At 43.8% G+C, this 13,787-nt stretch overlaps 1 protein-coding gene across 2 annotated transcripts in view; it reads right to left on the bottom strand.

Moving 5' to 3' along the window:
- Window positions 1-13,787, bottom strand: part of nol4la (nucleolar protein 4-like a) — a 28,651-nt gene that overhangs the window by 14,194 nt on the left and 670 nt on the right. Inside the window, exons 1-2 of one of the 2 annotated variants that reach the window (XM_080294921.1) lie at window positions 5,768-6,074; window positions 1,148-1,303 (exon numbers count right to left, since the gene is read on the bottom strand). In XM_080294921.1, the coding sequence (XP_080151047.1) occupies window positions 1,148-1,303; window positions 5,768-5,854 (243 nt within the window). In that variant the 5' untranslated portion in view covers window positions 5,855-6,074. Of the gene's footprint in view, window positions 1-1,147; window positions 1,304-5,767; window positions 6,075-13,787 lie in introns of those variants that run through there. The other variant, XM_080294920.1, reaches the window with a different exon arrangement.

Below are 13,787 nucleotides of genomic sequence, written 5' to 3'. Positions count from 1 at the left end.
CATCAAACAAGTGTGCTGCACAATGATGCAGAAACAGGAGTATCTGAAACTACAAATGCTTGTACAAAATTTCATGAATTAAAGTGACGTTGGATGGGAAGATGTTCAGGTATATATCATATAAGCTTCTTTATGTTTTATATGTTCATAAACAACAACATGAAAGGGTCGTTTTAACATGTCCACCCACGGAAACACAGACAATTTGTTAAGGTAATTATCTCTGACAGCGTTGTGAATAAATTCATGTAAAATGTGCAGTGTCGTCATCTCGCGATGGGTCGAAACCCTCAGAAAATTGAGCTGTTCAATGTGTGTTTAATTCTGCAGAAGAACTCTTTTTTTAAGTGAACAGATTCCTTTTAAACCCTAATCCTGATCGAACAATAAATAAAAACTGAAGTGTATATTAGAGACGAAGCAGTGTATCAGTTACATGTTAAAGTGTCTAAATGAATGCACCTCCACCAGCCTCAGCATTAAAAATGGGATTTTTTGGCTCTGAAAACTGGCAAATTCCTCACTTCATGAATTTGCACAAGAACCAGCTGCAATGAGACTCTGCTGTTTGTGTATTTGGTGTAAGGCTCGTTGACGTGGGATCTTTCAGCTCCAGGACATGTTGGAAGATGTAATCTATTACTCCTGTTACAGCTAGTGAAAGGAATGTTGCATGTCTCAGCATAATTTTTCCCCAGAGGACGAATTTTGTTGATGTTGGTGGTCAAAATTTGAATAATCCAAAACTCACTGACCAAATATTTAAAATAAAAACTAAACACATTGGTCTCAGCTGCACTTTGTCTTTATAGCTTTTAAAATACTTCTAAAGATAAGCACGGTGAATCTTATAAACATATTTCTGTTAATAAAATTTTTGGGAGCTTGCAAACTTCAACATGTGAACAACCTCTCATTTTTCTGAGCTGAATATGCTCACTCTCCTGTTTCCCACCACAGGCAGCAGCACTACTGCTCGTCGTAAGGAAACGGAGGAGACAAGAGGAAATAAAATATGATGTTAATACTGCCGAGTTTATATTGACTTCATATAATATTTGGCTGCTGTTACTGTCAGCCCACACACTATCAGCAAGGAGCAGCATGATTACTTGCACCTTGCAGGCACCTGGTTGTGTTTACTCACCGCTTTGTAGGTCTTCTTTTGGCCTGCATGTTTGGGTGCTCTGCCGGGATCGGCGCCCATCTCCACATGCATGGCGTAGATTATGTCAAAGAAGTCTTCAACCACGGCTACGCGCTTCAGGGAGGAGTTCTCCTGGGTTGAATTTCCATCAGAACACTAAAACACAGAGAGACAGGAGTTTATTATGTAGTCAGGCTTCAGGACTTCTTATTTTACATTTTACTGTCTTCACGGCACACAAGGAACTTAAATGAACGACAGAATGATTTGAGCATCGTCCAAGGGACAACTAGAGCTGCACTGCACCCTTGTGTTTAACGTCACAGAAAAAGGTGTTTCAAGTCTTCAAAATCCACTTGACAGTTTAATAGCAGGACATGCCTAAGCCCTCGTGGATTTAGGAAGGATGCTGAAAGTCTGTGAGTATGGCCCATCTACATCCTCAGATGAACCATCCACACTGTTGAAAACACAGCACATGATGAGAATTGCTGGCCAAACCATGTTTACCCCAAGAAATTTACATTTATGAACTGCAGCACCATACAGCCCCATTCCTTCTGGAGAGTCTTCTACAAAGCTGGAAGTGTGCAGAGGTGTGGCTATGAACAGGGATACTTGGTTGGCTCTACACCGCCTGAAATTTGATAGGCCGACCTAGGGCCCACCATAAATTTGTGTTCTTGCATGAAAGCAACCAATTATGGATATTGTTGGAGAAAAGGCGGGTCTGACGCCAATACAGTAGATCCATAAAGTTTAAAGTTCAGTACATTCTCTACTTTCTAAGTCCTCGCAAAGCTGAACTTAGAACAAAGGAGGTGTGAGACACTGATTTTAAGTCACTGCCATCTCCATCGCTACGGGGTTAAATCCTGTGCTTTAATTTAGCCAAGATATCGTTAACGAGGCAGCCACGTCTCCTAATAAACGGTTATGGAGGCAGGAGGTCTGCCCACAATTAAAACCATCAGAACAATTAAAATGTTTTTGAAGTGTCGTCGGGCTTTGGAAAAGAATATTCATAGGAATTTAATTTAATGAGCATGGGTGGGAAGCTTTGAGCAAAGGTGAAAACTGGGATTAAAAGGATTTTTCCTTCTTGTCATAGTTTGAATAAATAATAAATTAGGTAAGTTGGCTATAAAATTGTGTGCATACATGGGTTTTTATGTTTTAATGCGATACATAGGCTGTTTGTAAAAAGATGGGCTTGTGAAATATGTGCAATAGCACTTAACGGATTTTCATTTCAGATTTTACTTATTTTCCCACATAACTGTAAGTAAAGAAAAAATCATTCAAACCTACAAATATTCCATTTTGTAAAGCACGTTGGTTTGCTATTTATTTCAGATTTCTGATGGGCCCACTCTGACTTGCTTTCTGTCCCCAGTTTAAAATTTAAAAAAAAAAAAACCCTGTCCAGCTCACCTCCTGCAGTCTTTAAATGTATCCGTTAGGTGGAGAAGTTTGGGCCCCGGCTGGGTCTGCAACCATCACCTCATCTCTGCTATGTTTAAAAATAACACTGTACAAGACCAACAGTCCCTCCTACCACCACCTCTGGCAGCCATCCTGCCTCCCGTACTGCTGACCCTGTCGCCATAGAAACTGCCACTGATTTCTCTCGGGCAGGTGTGCTGGGCAAAGGGTCATGTGACACACCATAGAAGTAGGATCGCCAGGACAACGGCCTCCATCCGCAGCACCACATGGGGCTTTCCTCTCCTTCCCCCCCACCCCCCACCCCCCACCTACACCCCCACCCCTTCCTCCTTATCTTCCCCTCTAAACAACACCTTCATACAGAACACTCAACACTTTGCATTTTCACCAGATTTTGTCGTTACAGCCGAGCACCTGCTGATATTTTTGAACGCAAAGTCCTCCAGCGAGCGTAAAATGGAACAAATGGATCTGGACGTTTAATTAGTTTTTTTTTTTTCTCCACCTCTTCCAGGCAAATACGAGACGGGCTCTCTGACATTTCCTGGAGATTGGGTTCTAGCTGGGGAGTGATCTTTTCGTGTTTGCGTGAGAGGAGGGTCCCGAGTTCAAAAAGTTTTCCCCCTGGCATCGAGGAATCACACTCCCCCGCACACCCCACCTCCTCCTCCTCCTCTCTCTCTCCTGTGACATTTTTGCACACTTCCTGGGATCTGACATTTCCTTTTTTTTCTTCTTTTTTTTTTGTTTTCCCCCAACTGCGTCCTCTCTCCTGCTTGCATCTCTTCATCCCATACCTCCGTCCCGTCTCCCCTCCTCCTCATCCTCTCTCTCCTTGCTCCTGCTCTCCCAAGTGCGAGGTAATGATCGTTGCCATGGCAACTAAAACCAGCTCACAGAGCGGGTTTGTTTTAATCCGGCCCTCCTCTCCCTCTCTTTCTCTCTCCCTCCACTCTCCCCTGTCAGCATGGGCTAAATGTAATGATAATAAATGAAATAATAGCGATCCTCCGCCTCATCATCACAGCTGTAATCTATCGCACTTGGAGGTATCATCATCTTTCCCCTGGTGACATCACCACCACCACCGCCACCGCCACCACTGAAGCTGCTGCTGCTGCTGCTGCTGTTTGGGACAATGGTGTCGGCCCATTCACGCTGGATTTGGATAATCTCACACAACTGTGGGGTGTGCAGTGCACCCACACCACTGCTGCATCCTGCACTGAATTCTGCTACTGCAAAATATCCACAGCACTCACCGGATATTCTGCTGGGAGCGTTTTCTCTGACCTGAAAGAATCACACGCAGAAAATATTGCAGATCATCACAGTCAGACCTGCTGCATGAGCCTGAACCATAACCAACATTTGTTTGTTTGTTTGTTTGGTTTTTTGCATCTATTATTTTCTCTCTTTCTGATCTGTTTGTTAAACTTGTTAAATAAATATGGAGACATTATTATTTTGTTGTGTTTATTTTAAATTATATGTTGGGCTAGTTTTATTTGTTTCTTCACTTTTATTGAAATATTCTACTTTTTACTTTCCAAGCTTTTGTTGTTGTTATTGAAAGTGTGTCTATTTTAAAGCGGCTGTAATGTCGCAATTTACTTAATATTCCCATACATTAAGTCTATCTGTCTATATATAAAAATAGATAAGTAAGAAACTGTACCTGGGGGCCTGTGCTGTCAGCCTCATCATGAAAAACTAGGCGACTGTATGTCAAAAATACATCGTCTGCAAAGTGAAACACATTCTTTCTAATGGCCACCAGGGGGCGACTCATGTATTAAAAAATAAATAAATGACTCCTCACTTGATCTATGATCTCGGCTGTTGCTTAGTTTGAGTTTATTAATTCTTTCCCGTGTTTAAGGTTCTGTGAATGTTCATCTTGTAAAAAGTGGTGTCCATTAGAGTCCAAATGGGAAATAAAGCGGCTGTGCTAGATGGCAGGACTACGTCAGCCCTCGTCATCACCTCTGATTTCAAAGAACCAAAACGGTGACAGCCAAAACGCCAAAATTTAGGCAGAAGGAGGAAAAAGAGATTACTTGATAAAAAAAAAAAAATCTGCTGGCTGAGACCTGCAGGGATATCCACTTTGATGAGCTGTTGCGAATAATAGAGCTGCTGAAAGTAACTTTAACTACTAAATGTTAAAAGGTAAAAAAATAGATTAATGAATAAATGAAATCAACATAAAAAAACTGCAGTTCCTGTAGTGGCCACTTGAGGCTGGTTTCAACCTTCAAACAGACCCATGGTAAAACGAAATAAACCAGTTTACAGCCTGGTATCAAAGCGTCTACACAGTTCTATTACTGAGTTTATAACAAATAAAGTAAGGTAACTGTTTTTATATCTCCTGCATTTGACTTGCCTTAAACGTAAAGTTTGCTTAGTGAGTGCTGCGGACAGTTTTATTAGCCTGCTCAGCGTCACTTCTACTAACCTAAATCCCTGAACTGGACTTGTTTACCATCTTTGTGGTGTTGATGCCTTTATATGTCAAATAATCTGGCCTCCTCTATGATTTATTTTCCCCAAAGCCATTCCAAGAAGTCTGTGCTCCAGTTTGGTGAGTTAAGCTGGATTTTTTTTTCTTTTTTTATGCTGTTTAGTGTTTATTAGCAGGCATCTGCGTCTCTGTTTTGCATCCCTACAGTTTATAGCTGTTTAATTACTAACCAAGCTGATAACGGCGCACTCCACCTTCTTCCCCAAATGTGTCTCATTCGAGTTTTAAAAAAACAACATAACGTTGGCCGAAGTACTAAAACTGAGGCTTCAAAGCTGGGCTTCAGAAACCAAAGGATCCCACAGTGGCTGTAGCTCTCTTTTATATACAGTTTTTGGTGAGAGCACTGAGCTAAAAGTGCATTTCCTGCTTCATGAAGGCCCCTTCTCGGGGCTTCCCTGCGTCAATGAGTTGGGTTTTTCTTAGTCAACAGAGAGTTAAACATTCACCTCTAACCACAGCCTGCTCTCAGTGTGTGTTTAAGCGCAGTATATATGTCTACCGGGCAGAGCTGAAGCATCTCTGAGGAGAACAGCTGTTGAGCAGAGCTGTAGATATTTGGTCTCTTCAGCAACATGCCGCTCTAAAGCGCAAAGGAGACATGTCAGCATCCCTAATCGGCAACAACACAGCAAAACTCTCACCCTCCTTCTTCGCCTTTCCTCCTTCCCTCCATCTTTGTAATCCCATAGGACTTTGCTCTCCCCAGTCACTGTACAACCAGCCCCCATCCCCTGCGCCTCCCCCTGTCCCGCACCAAACCGCTCTGTTGCTAGGAGACTGGAGGGGTTGAGTCGACTGCCCCCACCCCCGCTGGCAGTCGCGCGCACACATACACACGCGCACACACACACGCACACACCAACTGTAGCCGAGAGTCGCCGAGGGGAGAGAGGAGCAGTCCTGCACACAGGCAGGTCAGGAGGAGGAGGAAGAGAGGAGGAGGTGGGGGGAGGTTCAGGGGAAGCAGCTGGGTCACAAAGACAGGCCGCCAAAGATAGAAGAGATGTATCACACAAGAAATTAGCTCCATGGCCGACCAGATAAACACGAGTGGGACAGGCCGAAATCTGAAAATCAGAAATCTAATTAAAGTGAACCTGCAGGTTTCCAGCTCTGTGCAGCTTTGCATGATTCACAGTTTAAAATAAGCCTTATTCTCAGTCCGGGTCCTGGTGTCGCTGGGTTTAACCACTGCCTGAGACAATAGACTGTAGATAAAAGACAGATGTAGCTGCTGTGATGATCTCCACTGTTTTCTCTTCTCTCATGTTATCACTTTGGCAACCACCATGTTGTTTTTCTGAGCGAAAAGTGACCTTGCTTGGATAAAATGGTGGGGTGCTAATTCAACAGACTAATAAAATACAAAAAGAGACTTTGAGGATTGTATACACTGCACACTAAGTCATACTATTTGATTTATAATTTGATTAAAATGCTTCAAAAGGCGCCAAAGGCACAAAAAAGAGGTTCAGAGGTCCTATTTGGAGAGTAAACTTAGCTAAAACCTGTTAAAACAGCCAAACAGCCCCTATTTTTAAGGCTTACGACTCTCCAGCTGCCTGACTCTTTTCTTAAAAATAGGGATAACTATCCACAAAGTCCAAAATATTTTTCACCAGGCTGTAAACATGGTTTTAACATTGAAGTCTATGCATATTGACTCACTGTTGGAATTAAGCCTCAAGTGGCCACCAGAAGAATTGCAGCTTTTGCCTCTCCACTCCTTTTAAGTCATCTTTCTTCTAATTGGCTGCCCCTCTCAAGCAGAATATTACAGTGTAAACAGCAGGTGTGTTAAACCCGAGTGTTATAAGCTTTTAGGCTCACGGGATGGTTGCACATACACTGACCTCCTTATTTAAAACTCATTATTTAAAAAAGAAATCCACTTTAGCGACAGGCAAAAAAGGGAACTGCATAATAGGTCCCATTTAAAGTGAAATGCAACTTCTATTTTGCAGGATTGTTGCACAATTAGTAGCGTAAATTGATGGTGCAGGGATATGTGCTCAGGTGCTTTTATGTGTGTGTCTGTTTACATGTGTGTGTACCCAGAACACAGGGAGATGGCTGTGTCAACAGTACTCATGACTCAGATGATCTCAAGGCAGATGTGACAACAGGTCATCTTTTAAAGTCCCATCTCCCCTCTGTAAATCTATCAGCTGGCTAATGGGTACATAAATGGGCCAATCCTTGCTCCTCCTGCGCCTGTATGTGTGTCATGGGGACAACACCGCAAGACAAAGGTTTGTCATGGAAAAAAACTGGGATAAAAGAAACTCTTACCTCAACACTGTCCCCATTTTTATAATATAAAACGCCCCCCTCCCCTTCTATTTCTTTTCTTTTCACTATCATCCTCTCCTGTCTGCTTCATTTCATAAAGGCCCGTCATTAAATCCACATTAGGTGCACCGAGCTCAACCCCTCTGTCCGACGTCTCCGTGTGTGTGGGTGTGTGTGTGTCTCGGTGTGTGCTCGTCCCTCTCGGCTGCTCCCATGATGAACATTATTTGATAGAGTGTGTGACATCCCCAATATCCCACCGAGCCGGAGACACAGACGGTCCCTCTGGCCCCCAGCAGACTGGCACTGTTGACGTTTCAGTCACTGACTTAAAATGGTATGTAAATGACTCGCACATACATCATCACATCCCAGAGTCCATTTAACCGTTTTCAGGCTATTATCATGCTGTCCCAGTTCGTTAAACGTTGGCCTTGCAAAGGTATTAAAAATGACAGCAACGGTGTGGTAGGGAGATTATTGCCGTCTTTAAGGCTGTGTGTGTGCGCGGAGCACAACTCAGACTATCTCCCACACAGGGGGGAGGCCCCTGGGCCAGTTAAAAATGGTGTTAATTTCTCCTCCTATGGGAAAGCAAAGAACGGTCTCTCCATGGCAACAGAGAGGGTGCTGAAGGGAGGAAACACAGAGCATGCGATCAGCGACCCCCTCTTTGTACGAGCACACACGCTCGCGCACAGTATGGATTTTGTCACCCGTTTACAGTAAGTCACAGTAACGCAGCAAAGTCTGAGATAACCACATGAACAAATGCTGCCATAAATATACTCTTTATGGATCTTTAATTGACTCCTGTTTAACAAAGAAGACCCCAATGAGACACATCTCCAGCTTTGAGGGCAGTTTTTTTTGTTCAGCCCCTCTTAGGAGCAAAGCATGGGCTCGGAAGTTCAAATGCTCAGCTGCTAAAAGAAGAATCACCTCAGCTCCTGTTGTGTTATTTTATACATGCAGACGATCTGCGTTTCCTTGGCTATAACGGTACTAAATGGGAATCGAAACACTCAGCAGCAACGTCTCTTCCCAGAAATTATGACCCAGTGTGAAAGCCCTTTGACTATCTTGTACAACAGTTGACTTAAGCGGGTTTACAGCTGATGCATTCGTCATTTCTGGTTCACATTATGACACCATAACTATAATCTTCCTTTTTTTCCTTGTTATCTTTTCTAAACGTTCAAGCAATTTCCCTCTCCGTCATCTGATTGATATATCATAGAAATGCCTCCAGCCTGGTGCACAACAATCAAAATGTCACTAAAGTGCACCATGCCAGCAGTTGTGACGTCTCGTTTGGCGCTCCAACAGGAAAGAACAGTGACATGAAATGCTCGGAGGGTCGTCAGCTATTGCAGCTAATGCCTAGGCCTTCCTGGAGTGATAAAATCTGTCCCAGGATCTCTCTCCTGCTTCCACCTTCTACCAACCATCTTTGGTCTTTGTGTTTTGTTAGTTTATTCGCAATAAATCATTTTTTATTTACAAAAATCTCCTGTTCGGACTTCTTCCCTGTCTCTTAGTTTGAGCCAACAGTTTCATATAGGAACTATTTTCTTTCGAACTGCACCCACAAACAATAGGATGTTTGCAGCCAGCTAATGGGCATTCAATACACAGGGTGTCCTTGGACGTTTGTGTTCCGATTTAGTCATTTTTCAACATGCAGAGATGCATTTAACCCAAACTTGGATCTTTTACTCAATGTAACCAAGTAGTTTCCAGTCTCTAAACATAACCTGTGAGTCAAAGTGAAAGTTAAAGGCTGTGAAAAACAGAACAACAATCACCAAGTAAAAAAAGGAAGAAGTGCAAAACAGAAAGGACCTGATAAGACAAGAAGCCCAGTCTCCTAATAACTTATGAGACTGCTCCCACCCTCCTATTGCAGACTTTGTGTGTCTCTTCTGCCAATATTTCCGTGGACACCTTGTTTTTAATAATAAGACCCAGGGTGACATGTGACAAAAATGCATTATATTACACCCAGGGATAAGAACATGTTGCACTTCCTGTCACAAGCAGGAGCCTGTTATCAGTGCGCAGTGATACGATTGGTGGGGATAGTTTAGTACAAAGAAAGTAGTCCCAAAGTGAAACTGCCCACCTCACAAAGGTTTGTTGATTTTTTTTTATTGTTTTTTTTTATTTTTCTTAGTCACCAGGTTGTGATTTCTGAAAAGAGACATTGCTGTTGGTTTTATATATATATATTCAAACTGTTTGAACACCACAGAGCCATTTCCTTTCATTATATTCAAGACAAGGCAGACATCTATACTGTTCGATATCTCCAATACTGGGTAGATGACTCTAAAACATTCTAGATGGATAAATAACAAAACAGGCCAGAGGACAAATAATGATATTTGATTTGGGGGTAAACAGCCACTTTAAAACCTTTAAAACAAATAAATAAATAAAAGGAACAGGGAAATCACTATTAGAGGTGCTCGGGTAATTTCTCTGCAGCTCTGATGAAGAACGAGATGTGAACAACTGCGTTGATTCTTGTTTGGGCTGCTGAGCCTTTTGCCATTTGAACCCACGAGCGTGAGCCCATGTGTTGCTCCTAATAGGCGCTGCCAGAGAAGGATGAAACAAAAAAGGCTGGACAAAAGCGCTGGAGACTCTCTATGCAAAAAATAGCATTAATGCAAATGCTGCTGAATAATAGGGCCAGTATTCTTTTGACTCTGTGGCCCATCCACAAAAGACGGGCTCTCAGGGGAAACGCGGACTAATTAATCAGATAATAATGATGATGTTCCTCATCCCATCTGACGTGGGCGAGGAGCAAACATTTAGTGCCCATTTTCCGAGACATGGATAAGGACTAACAATGTGGGGACGTCCCGAGACAAACCCTTATTTTAGGAAATAAAGCTTCATTCAGTTCTTCAGTCTGAAAACCTCTTTCTGTGGTAATCATGTCTTCCTTTGATCATGTGCTGTCACTTTGTGGCTGTAACTAATGTTTATTGTCATTGTCAGCTATTGATTGATGTGGGATTTTGTCAATAAAATGTCAGAAGATCTTGAAAGGGGCTCGAGGTTGTGTCCTTTTAAATTCTTTCTTTTATCAGCGCAAAGCTCGACATGAGTGGAATAAGAACAAAAGCAGGAAATTCTCACATTTAAGAAGCCCAAAGCAGAAAGACAAAGACAAGTATTCAATTCTTTAAAAGAAAAGGTGAAAAGGCTGATTGACAGACAATAATCTGTAGCTTTATTGATCAGAAGTCAACTGCTTTGGACAAAAAAAAAGAAAGAAAGAACAATCCTGACTATGATGACGTTTCACTGTTTTCTGCTTGTTTAGATGCTGATTTCTGCTGATAGGCTCTTAGTTTTTACATCGTTTGTTTCTCTTTTGTCTATTAAACGGTTAAATGGGCTTAAATGAACACTTATTTTGTCTGGTTCACAGTCTGTGCCAGCATGTCCTGTGCGCACAGTTCGAGCCCCTTTCATGTGAAGTACTTCTGTGTGTCTCTGTGTGAGAGCATGTCCACCAAAGCCGCGAGACATGAACAGAGATATTTACAGCTTTCAGTAGGCATGGCAACAAAAAGCAACAGCTCGCAGTTTTTCAAAAATTTTCTTCAGTACAATGCTCATGTCAGCTGAAAGGAAATGCACAGGGCGATTAAGCCCCGTTTCTTCACTCAGGAAGAGGCTTGTGCTCATTTTGTGTAAAATTCTGTGGTGCATCTCTGTGTCTGTTTCTGGTCCTATCCCCCTCCTCCTCTGTAGCGTCCTCTAATCAGGACATAATGAGAGCTAAACGAGGTTGCATCTCCACACTGAGGGCTGCTGGATTCTCCGAGCAGTTGCAGGGCTCTGAGATGTGCAGAAAGAGGGCGAGACAACAGGAGCAGGAGGACAGAAAATAATTCTGTGTCCCGGCTTGAAAAGAGGCATCAGCGCTGAGTCTGTGCTACTGTGCCCTGTCTTTCTGTCCTGCCACACACTGAAGCCGCCTTGTATGCTTTGCTGACACACAGAAGAGACCTTCTCTGTCTGCACATCAGCCACCAACCATCCCTACCCCCACCCAGCCTCCCGTCATTTAGCCCCATGCCTGCTCCCACACAGAAACTTGGCACACCCTGGGAGCAGCTGCAGAGGGGCTTCCAGTGCTCGCGCTCCAGAGATACGTCCCCGGCCCTGCAGCCCTGCGAGCAGGCACTGACCATTGTGTGTGCGTGTTTGTACATGTGTATGCGTGTTCCTTTTCCAGTGGCACCGGACAGCCTATTTATAAAGCCCACGAAGACCAGCTGAATCAAAAATCGGGCTTTCTATAGCAGTCACATGCACATGAATTGGTTGATTTGTGGCTTCTGACTCATCATCAGAAGCAGCTTTTGTTGGCTGATGTTTTGTTTGTTGTTTAAATTTCCCAAGTGCAGCTGAGTCAGGGGGAGGTTTCCCCCTGCCTTCTGATATTAGCTACAAAAGTGTGCACACTCCTCTCCAGTAAACATTAAGGTACCCTGTTTTTAAAAAGAACCACACTTTTAAGGCCTTGTTCAGATTTTATTTCAGCTCATCTGCTTTTCACATGGATTTTTTTTTAAAGCTGATCAGGTTATATTGATCAATATATTAAACTGGTATCAACTAGAAATGGCCAAAAAAAAAACCAGACAAAAGCTCATCAACATCACATTTCAGGCACCATCTGCACCTGCGGAGTCAGATCACACCTGCCCTCCTGCTCAGGGGGGAAACACAATATTGAGCCGAGATTAGAGGAGTTTTGTAGTCTAAATCGTCCATTCACACAGGTAAAACACCTGTAGAGGGATCAGTGCTATTCAGCTAAAAGTCAAAGGACTCTGTCTCTGACTGGAGCCAGAATCTTCTCCGGTTTGTTCGCAGGAAATGTGTTTCTGCTCTTTGAGGTCCGGAGAGACTCTGTCCCAGCAGGCCGGGTGGGGGAGATTATTCCTGAAGGCGCTTATTTAAAATGGTGGTTGTCTCCGTGCTGGCACAGCAGGCCCAAACACCATACATAGACATGGGCGCGCGCGCGTGAGCACAGCCAGCGTGTTTGTTTTCCGCGTGCAGGAAAAGCTGCTGGGGCACTGGCTGACAGTTCATCATGCACATGTTTATCTGGCCAGTCCGACAAATAGGCCTAATAAAACTTAACCCTTGAAGCACCTGCAGCTTCACTGACCTGACTTCCATTTTACAAGCGAAACATCGCCACACATCATCCAGGAGAACGGAGAAGTGAAGTCTGAGTACTAACTGTGGGCGTATGTCGCTATCAGCCCAGAGCAGACGCTTTTGTTTCCGCCACAGCCCCTCACGTGGTCACCAATTACGCACCGCTTATACTCTCCGCTAAAATGTGGAAATTACCTGCAGTGAGTTTCTCTTGAAGATAATCTTAGACGAGCTTACAGAGCTTAACGTCAGATCGTAGACTACAGAATAAAATGCGGCAGAGGCGGGCTGTCCTGGGCTGCACAGGTGTTGCCAGAGCAACGAATGCCTGTTAGCCGATCCGCATCCTGCCCAGGACAATGAAAAGTGGGGACTAAACACTCGGGCTGTTTGCCACGCCGTGCCATTTCGTTACAATGCCCCCTCTTTCAGTACTTTAGAAGCCTATCTTTGCCCTCCCGAAGAAAGAAAAATCAGCCAGGTCGACGCACGGACACAGCGCGTGCTTCTTGGTTTAGATGGGACAGTGAGTGCGTGTGTCCTTTGATGAATAGCTGACAATGAAACCTGCTGAGCTTCTCGGCATGAAAAACGCTGAACGTGATCATCTTAAGTTTGGATTTAAAAAAAAGAAAGAAGAAGAAGCTTCTGCAGCTTCTCAGCTGGTAACACCAGAGCAACCTGACACAGACCCACCAACATGCCGCTGCATCCACGTGCGCGCGCACAGCATCACCATACCGGGCTACACGAGACCCGAACTGCAAGGTTCACGCAAAATGCTGTCAGTAAGTAAATTATCTCGTGCTTTGCACCCGGCAGCGCTGACAGGACTTAAACCTCGCTGGTGAGATGCTTTTGCTTGATAGCCTCGACTCCCTGTTTTTTTTTTTTTTGTTTTTTTTTTTCAAATGCGATTGCCAGGAGGCACCGGCGTTGCTATGGCAGCAAGGGATGACAGTAGGGCTGTTCTGGTTGGGATGTGGACAAAGTGAAGCTTCATCGGCAGGGATGAGGGCGAGACGGGACGACAAAACATTTCAAGTTGGCGTTTTATCCGTGTGACAGGTGCATGTGTGCACCCTGATATAATGATAACTTATAGGCGGCGACGGGACACCTCATGCTCATGTACACGCACGTTCCCTCTCTGTGCCACACACACATATG

This window comes from Astatotilapia calliptera, chromosome 20 (assembly GCF_964374335.1).
Source record: "Astatotilapia calliptera chromosome 20, fAstCal68.1, whole genome shotgun sequence".
In the NCBI taxonomy this organism is placed as follows: Eukaryota; Metazoa; Chordata; class Actinopteri; order Cichliformes; family Cichlidae; genus Astatotilapia; species Astatotilapia calliptera.
This window is presented reverse-complemented; position numbering and strand designations above follow the sequence as displayed.